General features: G+C 41.8%; 1 protein-coding gene across 3 annotated transcripts; it reads left to right on the plus strand.

The window, feature by feature from the left end:
* The first annotated feature begins 1,118 nt into the window (after positions 1-1,118).
* Positions 1,119-8,802, plus strand: CCDC28A (coiled-coil domain containing 28A). Of its 3 annotated transcripts, none has more exons than XM_072855954.1 (6): positions 1,119-1,223; positions 2,094-2,288; positions 4,994-5,157; positions 6,154-6,308; positions 6,957-6,979; positions 8,269-8,802. In XM_072855954.1, the coding sequence occupies exons 2-6, from the start codon at positions 2,131-2,133 to the stop codon at positions 8,321-8,323; spliced, it is 555 nt and encodes a 184-aa protein (XP_072712055.1). In that variant the 5' UTR covers positions 1,119-1,223; positions 2,094-2,130; the 3' UTR covers positions 8,324-8,802. The 3 variants fall into 3 exon arrangements, with proteins under 3 accessions (XP_072712055.1, XP_072712057.1, XP_072712056.1); XM_072855956.1 differs by having other exon boundaries at positions 6,892-6,979; positions 8,269-8,283; XM_072855955.1 differs by lacking the exon at positions 1,119-1,223 and adding an exon at positions 1,418-1,614.
* The last annotated feature ends 7,496 nt before the right edge of the window (positions 8,803-16,298 follow it).

A 16,298-nucleotide genomic window follows, 5' to 3' on the forward strand; every position in this document is an offset into this window, starting at 1 on the left:
CAGACTTTTTGGGGGACTGAACTTATTAATTACTAAGGCTAGGTAGGCACACCCTGCTAATGTTGCCTGCCTTGACAATTAAGTTGGCGCGAGCCAGCTACTCAAGACTGGAATCAAGGTCGGATAAGACAGAGAGCTGCATCAAACTAAACGTGGCGGCAGGGTCCTCATTTACCCTGGATCAATAACCCCCCCGGGAACGCCTGTCGTGGGGATGAAGCTGTATGACAGAGGAGTGGGTCCTCCTTGTTCACCAGACCCGTTACCTACCCCTGCTACCTCTGACCGGAGAGCTCTACAGCCGCCAAGGGAAAGGCAACGAGCCGCCAAGGCTCGGAGAGCTCCGGAGTGCGAGGTGGTGCTGCCATCTCGAGTACAGGGCCCGTCACTGGCGAGAATCTGCCTCGCACCGAACTAAAGCTTCAAACCTACAAAGAACATTGACGTTCGAGCTTCTCTCTCTCTGTAGGTGACAGAGACAGAGCTCCAAAAGTCCTCTGGGGCATGACATGCACTACTGCCGAGGAGGCGACAACCCCTTTTCTAACCATTCTGCTCTCCTTCCGTTCTTCACATTTTAGAGCGATGGAATGTGTTGTGTCACCAGCATTTCTAGCACGGTCAGCGATGCCTCCGTGACGAGTCTGACACGCATGTACACACCGGAGGGCTCCAAGGCGGCGGTGCTGCCCGCGGCGGAGGGCTCCCGCCCCTGTGGAGACATTGAGGGCAGAGACAGCTGTCCACTCGGAACCAGCTGGGCCCACAGAGACCCGTGCCCCCCCCGCCTGTCCCTCGCGGCGCTGCAGAAGGCGGCTGGCGGCACCGCCCCTTTCAGCCGTTAACGGCTGCCCCGGCTCCACCCGGCACGGCCCCGCCCCTGCACGCGGAGGGCGGGGAGCAGCCCGGTCCTCACGCATGCGCAGGGAAGCGCTCGGCCCCTCCCCGCGCCGAGTTCGGTGGCCTGCGCCCGCCCCGAGCCGGCCGCCGCTTGCCGCGGGGGATTGTGGGAGTGGTAGTCGCCCTGCCCGCCGCGGGAGTACCGTCGCCAGGAGGGCGCGGGACTCCCACAATGCATCTCGCAGGGCGGGCCGGGCCGCTCCGCCCCACATGGCAGTCATGTGACCTGCGCGTGGGCGGAGCTGCCGCTGCCCCGGGGGAGGGGTGAGGGCCGGCGAGGCCGGGGGTCCGCGCGCCGCTCCGGGGGCGGGGCCTCCCCACAGGTAGCTGGCGGCCGGGGGGCGGGCCTGGCCGGGGGCGGGGCCTGCGCTTCGGCGGCCGTTTAACGTTCGCCGTGGGGGGAGAGGGCGGCGGTTGGCGGAGGGTGGCCGTACTCCGGGAGTGAGGCGGGAGGAAGCGTGACGGGCAGCGTCACAAGTCTCCGTGCTGATAAAATGGCGACATGTGGTAGCGGCTGTCTGTGCCGCAGGGCAGGGGTCGTTACTCCGAGAGGTGGTGGCGGTGGGTCCGGAGCGGGCAGCGGCGGGGAGGCGGCCCGCAGCGGGTCAGCGATGGCGTCCCGGGTTGGCATCGCTGTGCCTGCAGTACCCGCTGCCGCTTCCGCCGGACGGTGCCTTTCAGAGGAGGCGTTCCCCCAGGCGAGAGCATTATGAGGTAGCACCCAGTAACAGCACATCTAATAGCAGCAATATAGCGTATATATTATTGGGTAGCACCCATCAATAGCATATGTAATCGCAATAATAACTCGGCATCAGCTGAGTTTTGACAAGGCCTCTCCCTTTAGAGGAGGTTGTTTGGCAAGGATGAATCACAGCATCCTCATGCCACCATCGTTTCCCAGTACCTGATTGGTGTGGACTTGAGTAGTCACCGTGTTTTCTAGCAATAATCCATGGGACGCAAAGCTCGAGATCATTTTGAGGTACCTGTCAGCTGAAGCTGATGCAGAAGATTTTAATTCCTGCTTGTTTTGCTGATCAGGCAGGCCTGGGCAGCTTCTCCTGAAAACTGGAGTCTCTTGTTTGAAGAAATGAGTAACTTCTCATCTTTGAAGAAACTATAAAACTATTTCCATGCACTGTGACCTGTTTTTCCCCTATGTTTCTTACTTTTTTGTCTTCACTTTGGAGGAGAAGAAGTTAGTCTAGATGCAGTAAATTGGAAGAAATGGAAGAAAGGAAAATCAAGAGGAGGAGCCCCAAATCATCTACCAGTCACCCTGCTCAGGTTACTAACTCCAAGAAAAACTCAGTGCCAGTCAGTAAAAGTACAGCCTTTTCAAATCCTGCACCACAGCCTGCAGTACAAAAGCCAAAGTTAAAACGGTAAGCTTGGGAGCACCTTGCAAGCTCAGTGGAAGTGAGAGCCAAAAACCTGCCAATGCTCAGACAGTCTAAGGGGTGTTTAGACTGGCTGGGGCAGAATGAAAAGAGCAAGCTTCAGACTCGTGAAAATTTTTGATGACATGTCTATTTTAGCAAAGCGATTTGTGTTTAATGCAATATAATGGTTATTTTTCAGAAAAAGAAGGTGCTCTATACTACTCTTTTAAGCTTTGTAAAATGTTACACAGTGCTGTAGACTCACACTGATAATAATTTAGCTGAAGAGATGATAGCCCGATGTGGCTGGTGAAAGACAAGAGTCGGGTGATCAAATATGGCAAATGTGGGCATCGTATGGGAGATAGCAGAGCCCCAGATGTACAGCTGTGAGGAACAAAGAAAATATTACGACTGCAAGGTTGGAACTCACAAGTAGGGCAGGAAATGAAGGATGTAAATTGAACAGGATGAGCTACACCTGGAATTTCCATGTGTTTCTTGTTTGGGGACCCATCAGTGGGAGCAGCGGTAGCTCCCAGGCCATACTCACGAGCAGAGAGGGGCATTCAGCTCTTCAGAAAGTACCATTTTGGAATAGTTTGTGTGTTATTGATGATGCATCTATTTCAGTTTGAGAATGTTAATTTTCCTGCATGTTAGAAAATATATTTCTTGGCCATGGCAGATACAGTAGATAAACGAGTGAAGAGGGATTTTAAAGTGGAATGTTAGCTAGAGAGAGGCAGCAGAGTTTATTAATCTGTAAGTATTAGCTGAAGATTAAATACTGAACTGTCCTCTTTGGCACAGATAGTCTGTTTAAAGGACCCAGTATTGGCCTGATGGAGACATAACGCATTTCTGCGATGTAAAGTCTATACTTTTTTTTTTCAGGGAAAATGTGTTCTTATTTTGAGGGAAATAATAATAATACTGATGTACTATAAAGTAGTGGTGCCTGCAGCTGACTGTACAGTTTATTAAGACTCAACACTATTCTGGAATGTACTAGAAATTAATTTCTTGTAGCCCACAATATTGGCTAGAGAGGAAAATGTCCTTTTTGTTTTAAGTTTTGGAAAAGGACATTCTTGCTCAATTGTGAAGTGACGCTTACCAAGCAGTGATAATACAGACAATTTCTCAAACTCTCCAACTGGTAATTGACATAACAATGGGAGGATGAACTACTCTTACAATGGTGGAGTAGGAGTATTCAATTCATTTTCACCTCATCTACAAGAATCTAATGAAATAAGTTTTCCAGGAGCAGTAATATATTGTATTAAACTTCAGATACAGCTGGAAAAAAAATCAGTGACTTTTCTGGCATACAAACCTTTCTTGAAGTCTGAAATTGAAGCCGAAATAGCCAAAGTTAAATCTAAATTGAGATGTGTTGCTCTGAGTTGAACCAGATATTATAATTATTGGACCGTTAGTTGTTCCAGCATATAGACTATGTAGTCTATACGATGTTTATAGACTATGGAAGCTGTTAGGCTGGAAAAAGAATTATTATTTCGCATAGGAGAGAGAGAATTTATGGCTTGCAGAGCACGGGAGTATTCAAGGGAAGGGTGGAGCTTACTATGCTGTAAACCCTATTATCTTCACTAATTAAATAAAACCTCTTTACTAAGCCTGTGATTTTTTTTTTAATATTCCATAGTATTCTGAATTTTAATTTTTAGGCTCAGAATTTTTCACTGAATCATTCTGAACAGACTCTCCATGAGGCTGCAGAAGCAGCCATGCCAGTGTGAGAGGAAGGCTGTGTGCACACATGGATGGGCAAATCAGGGATGAAAACAGCCCCTTACCTGAATTGTATTAGGTTAGGATGCAGCCTGTCTGTCTCTGGGTCAGAGATGGAATATGCTACTTCTTACTGGTAACTGAGTGTTTAGCTTCATATTGATTGCATGTTCATTTGCATTTATAATGCTTATTCATTTTCATTCGTGTGGTTTCTATGGGCACATGGTGCTCTGAATAAATTTTATGTCTAGAGAAAAATGTATGGATCCAGGAATTTTGATGGTTTTGTTGCAGAGAATTCTCAGCACATTCAACATTTGTTCAGGCATGGACTAGTTCCATTTAGTATGTGTTAGAGGACCGGGAGATGCTTTTGATGGTGAGTTTTACAAAATTGGGATGTTACTTGAAGGTGGGAAGCAGCAGCTCTAGGAAAATTTACCTGGAGGCAAGGTCACCTTCCTGTATAGGTTATAACGAGTTGTTTTCCACACTGCTTGCAGCCTATAGGTGTTTGCGACAACAGGAGCATATGATTGCTGAGGGTTTTTCTCTCTGGCTTAAAGAGAGTTTGCAGATGCTTTTCGGGTGATTTTATGTAGATAGTGCCCCACCCGCCATGTGTCATTGTTGGGTAATGGTCCTCAGATTATTAAGATGGCTGTTACATACATGTGCTCCATTGCTGTTTCCCACTATTAATAGGAAGGCAGATTGTTGTAATCCTTCATTTTGCAGTATCAAACTGACAAGATAGTGATGTTGTTCTTTATTAAGACAAACTGGTGATCCATTTTTTAACTTAAAAGGAGTGACTGAAATATGTATTATATATTTTCCATTTCATTGTCAAAGCCCAGATGTACACTTATCTTACACTTCAGATTATCAGCAAAAGCAGGAAGTAATCTTTTTTATTTTGTTTAATTATTTATTTTTTTCAGTGTAATAAAAGAGAAAGCCAAACCTCCAGGAGGCGAAGCAAAAGGGGCACAGGCAGCACCAATCCAGCATTCTTTTCTCACAGATGTATCAGATGTCCAGGAAATGGAAAGGGGACTTCTGAGCCTCCTGAATGACTTCCACTCTGGCAAACTTCAGGCATTTGGTAAGTGCATGAATTGTTTGTATACAATAGTTGTTTTTTATAGCTATACAATGGTAACATTTGCAAACAAGTGTGCTGTATGGACAGACTGCCAGTTTGTCATATTGGATTCTGCCATATGAAATTAAGTTTAACATAATTAATAGGTCTTACTGCATTTTTAAATTATAGTCCTGTTGTAAGGTTGTCTTTGGTGTGAGATTATTCAAATGCCATTTCTTTGTTCCTTCCAGCATGGCTTACCAAAGGCAGTACCTTGGCTTATAGATTTAAGATACCAAGTTTAAAGCCACTTATTTATGATAGATAGTATAGGAACAATAAGAAGTAACTGTATTTAGCACCTGTTTTTGCTGCATGTTAACACTTTAGACTATTGGTAACAACTTTTATGGAATCCAATGCAAGTTGTGTTTCACCCAGCTTACTCTTCTGTCTTAGCATCTTACTATTCTTAATACTTCACAGCTGATGGAGGTTTCAGAAAAAACATGACACTCTTCTGCTTCCTTTTTTTCCCTGCACTGAGTAGAAAGATTCATATGTGCTTTTGCAAGTTTAGTGTGAGGTCAGCATGCCACATTAATTCCACACCGATTTTACAAGAGAACCTGAAAAGTCTGTATTATAGAAAGCATCAGTTACAAGAAAGAAACCCCAAGATTAATCAAAATTAGAAAGAAGGGTTATTGTGATCGTATTTAAAGTTAAAAACCAGGGCCTTCCTAAATAGGAGAAATTCAGGAGTACAAAAAAACCATGTATATTCTAAAAACCAGTTAGTACATTCGGTAGTTATCGTAAGCTCAGCACAACGTAACACCAGACAGGATGACAGAAATTTCAGTAGTGAAACAGGGAGAAATCACTGAGAAAGCAAATTAACTTGTAAATTTGCTGTTTAAATTCCTCTTCTCTGATGTAAAAAGCTGCATCTTCGCACCTTCATTTGCTCTCTCAGGTTTCTTTATCTAAAGCTGTTGCTCATCCTTTTAGGAAATGAATGTTCCATAGAGCAGATGGAGCATGTGCGGAGTATGCAGGAGAAACTTGCTCGCCTCAATCTAGAGCTCTATGGGGAGCTGGAAGAACTCCCTGAAGATAAAAGAAAACTAGCTAGTGACTCCAATCTGGATAGGCTGCTATCGGATGTAAGTACTGGGAAGGCAGAACACACAGAACTTTGCCCACAGAACTCGGCTCACGAAACCACCACTACTGGGTGGGCAGTGATTTATAGTTGAGGAGAACACAGTACTGTAATGAACCAAGACATAAGCCCTACCCTCATCTTGGTTTTGAGAAAACACTGTACCTTTTTTTCTTTTTTCTATAGGCTGCTGCTTGTTCTGGTGAGTGGAGCAGTCTAGCTGTAAACTGTCTGAGGATGTAGGCCTGTTTAGAGACAGCCAATGTACCAGGGAATTATGACCATTTTCCCTGTGGTCCATCCTCCCACATCTGGGGAAGACCACACATAATGAGGAATTTAGATCTGTATATTCTACACTTTCAGTTTCTCCTTTCTCTAGTGTATTTCCATAAAAAACAAAACTGTTAAAATTTCTTTAAGTTTCCTGAGATCAGCAGATTGAAACTTAATTTGGGACTTAGCTCTGTTGGTGTAGAATTCAGTGCAGGTTTGCTTTGCTTTTTGTAATCAAATAATACATTTCAGCTGAAACTATTACTGATTTTCTTCATTGTTTTAATGTATTTATTTCATCATATCAGCATAATTGTTGCATTTATTTGACCAACAAATGCTGTTTCTGATACTTTCTACATTTATATTGCAGCTAGAAGAACTGAATTCATCTATGTATCCTTTTCCTTAAATGCCTGTTTTGCATTATAATTATTGTTAACAGTAATCAAATTACAGTATATTTCCCCAGTAACTGGTGTCTTTACAGGAGTCAAATAGCTTCAATGAAGTCCTTTTATTTTAAATTAGTACTGTAATACAGCATGGATTTTAGGTTATTCGAATACATAAATGACTGGATCTTAACACTTCTAATTACAGGCTGTTTTTTCATATGATTGTACACTTTAGACAATGTGGTGACAGTAGACAGCAAAGCCTGTCAGAAGCAGGGTCTTTCTACATGCTTCTTGCTGAGACATTCTGGAACAAACATACATAATAATATTCCTTCTGTTGTACTCAGAAGTGTTCTGTCCCATTGATAAATGAATCCTATTACCTTTTAGTTTTCTCTAGAAATATATGCAGCTTATCACTGACTTTACTGTGAATAGTGGACTGACCTAATTTTTTATTTCTAGGGTGAGACCTACAGTTGAGTCAAATACTTCAGCAGAGCTTTGGTAATTTAACAAATCATAGAATTATTTAGGTTGGAAAAGACCTTTGAGATCATCAAGTCTAACTGTTAATCTAGCACTGCCAAGTCCACCACTAAACCATGTCCCTAAGCACCACATTGGCACTTCTTTTAAATACCTCCAGGGATGGTGACTCAACCATTTCCCTGGGCAGCCTGTCCTATGCTTGACAGCCCTTTCAGTGAAGAAATTTTTCCTCATAACCAATCATCTAAACCTCCCCTAGTGCAACTTGAGGCCGTTTCCTCTCATCCTGTCACCTAGAAGAAGATAAAGCTGAATATCTTAGCTTGTCTTTTACATCATGCTTTTGATGAGCTAAGGACACAGTTGAGGAGTGTTGCATTCAGTTTATACTGCAGTCTAGTTATTTCTGATGTTACACACTTTGTATGCATCGAGGAAGGTGGGACTCTGGTTTCGGACTTAAGATACTGCACTGGTATATACATTCTCTCTGTCTTTGGAAAGCTGTTTAAGGCTAGGTCTTAAAGAACACAAGTGGAACGTGATAATAATAGTGATAAAAATAATCTGCCATCCCCCCTGATCCACCAGCTAATTCTGGAGGTATGTAATGCTTAAGTCTCTTTGAGGAAGATTAATCTACTGGTTGAGAACTAGCACAGGACTTAATAGAACTGAATTTATCTGGACTGGTGCATAGTCACAGGACTGAGCATAGTTTTGTGTAACACTGCTATCTTGTTTATACCTTATCTATGTGTGAAGATGTTATTCCTTAATGGTTTGCTTCAGCCAAAAACTACATTTAGCAGATGCTCAAGACATTCCAAATAGTGCCACGGGATGAAAGAACAGCTTTGTCAATTTGGATTCTCCCAGAAGCTTTTCTTTTGTTTTTCCTGACAGTGGAAGCTGGAATAGTTGTTGGTTTGTTTTTTTTTTAAATTTTACACAACAAAGAATCAAAGAGCAAATCCAGGTGTTTATTTTTGCACATTCCTCTTTGGGCACTGCATTATGTCAGGACTCAGTATCTAGAGTTTTAAGTAGGTGGTTGTGATGCTCTGCTTTCTATTATTGCCTTACTTCACTGAAAAATTGGGGAAACGTGGAAGTACATTTCTTCTGCTCAGTGGTGTTCATATGGTTGAAAATGATATGTATATAAGTTCATTAGCATTTCTCCAACTTTTATGAAGGTAGCGATGATGTTGCCTTTCTGATCAGCATGTAGACAATCTGCACACTGTATCTTTAGTGTTTTGTTGATCAGTGATGCCACAGATTAATTTATTGTTAATAAAGTAAAACATGTTAAATATCTGACGTTTCATTTAGAGAAGTTGCTATCTGTTCAGCTGCATTAAGAAGATATGAGTTCTTGCATGGTCAGAATGTTTGCAGAGTTTACTTTTTTCATTACTGTGAATAATTATAAAATGTCACTAAATTAGAACTAGCATGCATGCTAGCAGTCCCCATAATTTAAGTATTGTGACATTCCAAAATTGGGTAAACAGTTATTGTTCAATAAATCCAGTATATGCAATTTTGTAGTCATTCCTATGTTATCAATAGTCTGGTATTAATTGGTATCATCTTTGTGTTCATAGTCAGAGAAAAAATTCTCTATTAGTGTAAAATCAGGCTGGTTTTAGAGCCAAAATTTCTATCCTGGTCCATCAAACTATGCCTTTGGTTCTAGATTTATTTTATATTCAGTTTTTAGGTAACACATTCAGATTCTATATTGTATATACTTACTGCACAAGGAATGAAATCTTTATCCTTCTACTTGAGAGCAAAGTTTTCATCAGCCCAAAGTGGGCATGTGGCCAAGGAACAAAAGATGCCTGCTGTTTGGCATCTTTGGAGAAGATGCCTCTTCAGCCGCAAGATGTACTTGTGGATTCCATTAGCTCCAGCTCCTTTCAGAATCACACGTAGTGCCAGGTCTGCACTCGGCAGCTGGGGATAGAAGGATCATTTAAACACCACAGCATGCTCTGGCTACAAATTCAGCATCAAACACCATTATTCCCTGCCTCACCTATCAGGCAAATCTCAATGACTAATGAACCAGTAGGGATCCCAGTTGGGCTTTTCCTTTAGCATGTTCTTGTTCTTTACATGATTGATCTCCTTTGTTGTTGAAATCCTCTAGGAGTTTTGCATGCTGGTAAAGTTACCTGCAAGTCCCAGCCTGCTGCTGGGTATGTAACTGTGATGTGAAATCCAAAGTCAGCTTAGGAGAACTAGGATACAACATGCTCCTCACAAAATGAAGCCAAGTTCCCCCTCACACCTGCTCTTGAACCAATACTTGGGCAATTATCCTTTTCTGCACAGTAACTTCTCACTGTCAGCACTACAGCCTTGTTTCTGGGCAGACTTCTGAACATCAAGCAAAAGAGCAGCATGCTTTAGCTTCATGCCTCAAGGTGTGTAAAGGTGTGATGCTAGTTACAGTGGCAAAAGTCACTAGTAGAGCTGCATTTATACACGTAAAATGACATTCTTGCAGCTCATTTTGATTCAGGAGGAGAGCTGTACCCTCACTAGCGACTTGTTGCCAGTGCAGTATATTGCAGCACTGCAATGCATACTGGTCCCAAAACACACTTTCAACCAGTAGGTTTTCATATTTAAGCTATTCTACAATAAAGAGAATTCTTTTTCCTTTTGGGGCTCTGTCATCTAACTCTGCTCAGGCTTATGACTTCAAACACATTTCAAATAATTTACAAATGTGTGGTCTGTTGGATGTCTTGATCTCTAAATTTCTGTAGCAATTTATGCAAGTACATAACACAGGTGTAATTCGATATATGGACAAACAAATACCTTTCTCGAGTAGCTGTTTAGAATTATACAAGAATTAGCACCTTTTCCTTCAACCACCTTAAGCCCACAGGCAATTGTAAGTCACAAAGAATGCACTGATTGCAAATAATTGAGGAATTAAAATTCTCTTATCTCCTCCTGGGTACACATTTGCATCTTTTACACAATCCATTAATGGCTATGCTCGTTACCTTTTGGATTCATACAAGAAAATTTTGTAGCAAGATGTGAGCTTCTTTTTAGGTGGTAATAAACTAATTGCATTTCTAGGCTCTTGCAGGAAAAGAAAAAGCTGTAACATCTTTGTGGACAGTCTTTTGTAATTTTAGAAGAACATAAGTGGCTGCATAAAACAAGCTCCTTTTCTGTTATCTTGTTTCCTGAAGAGTTGTTTATGGAGAGCAAAGTGTATTAACATTGAATGTTTCCTGGCCTAAACTCGCACTGATAAATGGATACAGTGTTTGAAATAAGACATTCTTTCCTGCATCACTGATCTAGATTACCTCACTCTGAAACACATCTGTGGAACCTCAATGAACCAAAAAAGAAAATAAAAATCAGGAAGAAGAGCTAGTAGGAAAGGAAGGTGTCTTAGAGAAGAGGATTTGGAAGAGATGGGGAAGAGATGTGGCCAGCAGGTTGAGGGAGGTGATTCTGCCCCTCTACTCTGCTCTGGTGAGACCTCACCTGGAGTACTGCATCCAGCTCTGGAGCCCTCAGCACAAGAAGGACATGGACCTATTGGAGCGGGTCCAGAGCAAGGCCATGAAAATGATCTGAGGGCTGGAGCACCTCTCCTACAAGGATAGGCTGAGAGAGTTGGGGTTGTTCAGCCTGGAGAAGAGAAGGCTCCAGGGAGACCTTATAGCAGCCTTCCAGTACTTAAAGGGGGCCTATAGGAAAGATAGGGACAGATTTTTCAGCAGGGCCTGTTGTGACAGGACAAGGAGTAATGGTTTTAAACTAAAAGAGGGTAGATATAGACTAGATATAAGGAAGAAATGTTTTACAATGAGGGTGGTGAAACACTGGAACAGGTTGCCCAGAGAAGTTGTGGATGCCCCATCCCTGGAAACATTCAAGGTCAGGTTGGATGGGGCTCTGAGCAACCTGATCTAGTTGAAGATGCTCACTGCAGGGGGGTTGGACTAGATGACCTTTAAAGGTCCCTTCCAATCCAAACCGTTCTATGATTCTATGAGATGAGAGTCAGTGGTATTAAATAAACTGCCTCTTTCTTCGAAAATATCAAGACAAATCATTAAGGCAGATATCTTTTGTTTAGAAAATATGCTGAACTCTAAAAATAAGTTTTAACATAAACAGGTATGGACTGATTATTTTTCCCTATAAGTTTATTAAAATGACAAATGTATACACATGCTAACATATCCATGCTGAGCTGTGTCTTGACATTCTCATTTGTGTAAAGGAACAGAAACATAAATTTATCAAGGCCTACTGACCTGACTGTGTTCAGCAGATTGTGTTTTACAACTATAGTAACACAAAGGTACAAGGAGCAAAGGCATAAGGGCAAAGTAAAAAAAAAAAAAAAAGGCAAGCCTGATTAAATTTGGATCATGACCATCTATAAATTTAGTTCACTCAGCAAGAAATCGGAGTATTTACTGTGGAGTTCCATGGCATATTAAAGCCTTATAAACCACACACAACATACTGAGATTTCACAACTACATTGCATTCTTTGTACTTTATATTGGATATTGATTGTTAGTGCCTGTTCAGCATCCCCATTGATCCCGATCCATCATGGTTACATTGCAATTCAAGGTATTTCACCTTTAACGCAGTACATACAGGGATTCTGAAGCATCAGTCTATGATGCCTAGCATTTTTCATATGCTTCAGCTCTTGAAAATGTATTTGTACTTTTAGTTCTATTCATTACAGAAATTTAAAAGTGCTACCTCACTCTCTTCAGCTTCCCAAAGCAGACAGAGAATTGAGTATATCTTTTTTTTTTAATTTCATGAACACAGGTTCATGATTTTTGCACAAGTTCTACTCTCACATAAAAAAAATGAAGGAAGTTACACATTTCCCATAAAAGGCAATAAAACCCAACTCCTGCCCTAGGACAGGAGCAGATGCGGGGATGCTTTGTCCACATAAAGTCTCAAGCTTCTTATGAGAAATCAAACCTCCTGTTTTAATGGGGATAATTTCCCCAACTATTCCCTTGTGTAAATACCAGCTATTGTAGGTGTAACAGGTGCTTTGAGGGTACTTTTTTCTAGAAAGGAGTTGCTCAGAGCTTACCAGTCACAGGGAAGCTGGGCACAGAGCTCACTTCTTAAAAATGAAGACGGCAGCCACATTTGGACTAGACTATCCCAAACCACACGAGGATGCAACAAGGCTTACTGCATGTTTGAGTCGTTTCTTCTAAATGCACTTGCATTTCATCACTCCTCATGCCATCGAATCTGGCACCTCATATCAGATGTCACATATGTTAATCAGTTCTGTCCATATTCAAACACTGAGTTCTGAGTTCAGAGACTGTTCAGGATTACTAACACAGAGCACGTTTTAGCCAGCAATACTGGACATTCATTCCCTTTTAATTACAAATAATTAAATTCACTGTCAGTGATCTATGCCTTGTGCAATCTTACTGTCGTCATCACAAAACACAGGCTTTATTTATCACAGCCCTCTTCACTCACTAAAAAACCCCAGAATATTTAGTATGAATGAGTACATACCAGCCATGCTGAAGTACCAACCAGCATGCAGTGTAAAACATTTGATAGCAGGAACAAGAAGACATCAGAGCAGGCCCCACGTAACAACTGCGCTGCAAAGGCAGAGAAGATATATTTATTAGACCTGCATCAATAAAGCAGAGCAATCTAAATACAGTTCTAGGCTTCAGCTGGCTCATAGCATGGTGTTGTGACAGGCTACCGATTGTTAAGCGAATGCAAACGAGCTACAGATCAACTGGCACGCTTTAATTTGTAGGTACCAACCTAGAAAGACTTCATGCTAGTTGCATGTTTGCTTCTCTGCTCTTGAGAATGTGCTACTGTTGCTATACCATATCATATAATTTATTTACAATCGTTAAAAGCTTGCAGGAAAAAAGTACTCCTCCGAATCACATCCTTTCAGCATTGCTTTTGAAGAAAACAAAGGATCTATCTATGTTAATCTGGCAGCAGAGAAACTGACTGTATCACTCTCTAAAAAACAATGCTCCAGATGTTCAAACTACTGGAGGTAATTTCAACACAAAATATAAAGCAACTCTCAGAATGCAATGGTTAATAAGGGTAACAGTATACTGCACATAAGAAACAGCATCAAAAATGCAAATATCTGCGCTCACATGATTTGGCTTTTGGTGCACAAAAGCTTGATGGAGGAGCTCAACTTCTCTCTTCAAACTAATTACCTAGCTGACACATCTTTGCCTTCTGATGCAGTAGGGATTGTTGTCTTCTGTGCCAGAAGTACTTGCAGTGGACACACTGTAAAATGCAACGTCTTTAATTTAATGGAAACCATGAGGGTTTTATCCTAAGAATGTGACTGAAATCTGAAGTTGGCAGACTTGGTTTCTAAGGCAAGGCAATGTCTGGAAGTACCAGACTTCTAAGTTCCAGACTGGCCCGAAACAATTGTTCTCAGAAGCTCATGAAACTACCTCAGCAGATCTAATTTAAACCTACAGCCACGGATTCAGAAAGGGATACAAACAAAAAACAGCTGTCCCCTCAAAGCAGCCTAGCACTCAAGAGGTTGCTAGTCTGAAATGGAAAACTTGATAGCCATTTCTTAATTTTTGTCACACACATTTGAAAGTTGTAGCCCCTTGGGAGAAGATAAAAGTGTGCCAAGTGTGGATTTACAAGGAAAATTATTACCAGCAATTTGTACTTTACAAACATCAAAAGCATGTTTTTAAACTCCCTGCTCCCCATGACAACAGCACTGGAAAAGGTTTTCTCTGCCATCAAACCCACTAAGACATGGTATAAAAATAGAGTGGCTGAACTGCCTAAATTTATAAATCTGCAATCCCACATTATTAGGTAATGAAGTTGGTTTTTCTGCCAGAAAAGTTGGGTCTTCAACAGCAAATTAAAAACGTGTTACAATAGAACACACTATTACTTCTGTAAACATATTTAGCCAAAGAACTGCTCGTGAACTGGATCGGGAGTAAAAGAACCACCCCAAAGGCTCTCTGGGTAGGCTTTCAGAAACATTCTCAAGCCTCCAAAATTGTGCATGCTGGGAAAAAAACCCAGCCTGGCAGGGCTGTAACCTTGCACATTAGGGTGCTACTGACTCTTCACTTATTCTCCCTAATGAAAAAGTCTAACAAATAGCAGCAGGGTTTAGCAGTGGGAGATTTTTAAAGCATTGACTCTATCGGGCATTTGCTTGGAAAACAACTCTACAGCACGTATTTTCAAAATCCTCAAGTTTCATTTTTCAAGTTTCACTACTAAATTAGGAATGTACCATGTGATTTTGAAAGGTGTGTAAAAATGGGACACCCTCAAATAGAGTAAGGAATGGAAGTTGTTCCTTGTTACTATCCAACTCTTCAACATGATCATCACACCTGTTTCACATGGATATCCGTTTAGACTGGTAAGCACTGTCTTTATGCAGAATTTGAAAAATATTAAAAAGAGGCAAACTTTAAAACAGCTCCCTCTCTAGCATGACAGCATCAGGGAAATTGTTGTCTCTAATCTCCAGCTCACTTCAGTAGGTTAACTTCATAAAATAAATGCTTTTTTTACAGCATGAATATGCTAGAAGGAAGGAACCCAGCAATGCCATTGCTAGAGTCCCTTACAGAGCCCATACATCATGCTTTGGTGTCACCTACTCTAGATTTTACATTGCATCGCTGTAGTGGCACGACTTCCCATTGCTAGTGCAGACACAGAAACCATGTGCACATGAAAGCGGTGCCACTACAGCGATGCAATGGAAAAATCTATAGAGTAGGTGACAAAGGCTTCCCCCCCGCCACTCACCCCAGTGAGTAGGCTGGGGACGGGTGAAAGGCTGGGAGAGGACACAGCCAGGGGAGCTGACCCCAACTGACCACAGGGATATTCCTGACCTGAGCAGCAGGAAAGGGGGGATGTTTGTGGTTATGGCATTCGTCTTCCCAAGCAACTGCTACGTGTGCCAAGTCCCTGCTTTCCTGGAAATGGCTAAACACCTGCCTGCTGCTGGGAAGTCGTGAATGACCTGGAAGAAACAATAGCTTAGTTATTTCAATATCTGTTCTCACATTAACAACTTTGTTGTGCTATATATATTTACGCAATGTTTAGTTAGATGATTGTCCCTGGCTCTGATACCAAGGCATTCCTCTTTTCTTCTCCCTAGACTGGAACCCTTATTAGCAGTGTCTTGTGATAAGGAGCTGCTGAATACAGAAACTACTTGCAGAGACTGTCTGCTATTGTTTACAGAGTTTTTTCTTCTGGTCAGAAGGTCAGTCTACAAAAGACTGACCAAGTACAAAGATCAACACTCAGCCAGAGTAGCACTAGAGCCTATACTGCCAAGCTGGGAGACAAGAAGAGAGCAAAGGATTCTCAACTGGCAATTCTCACAATTTTTCTGTACAAGAGGCCTTAAGTAAAACTGAGCCTGAATTAGTGTGCCAGCAAACTCAGATTTTTCCTTTTAAAACTCCCAACATGATTAAACATTCAAAAAGGCATCTCCCCAATGAACAGCATACTCCAGGCATATCCACTGATTGATGGTCTTGTTCTCAGACTAAATGCATGATGTCTGGATCCTGAAGAACAATAAAAATGAAAGCTGCAGTTCATGACCTACAGCCAAGAAAATCAGTTTTAAATTAATACTTCTCCTAATTATCCTTCTCAGCTAGGTTTTGAAAAACAGTGACACAGTGCATAACGCTTACTAAGGAATTAAGGCCAGCCACATTTAATACAAT

Source organism: Ciconia boyciana, chromosome 3 (genome assembly GCF_034638445.1).
Source record: "Ciconia boyciana chromosome 3, ASM3463844v1, whole genome shotgun sequence".
NCBI lineage: Eukaryota > Metazoa > Chordata > Aves > Ciconiiformes > Ciconiidae > Ciconia > Ciconia boyciana.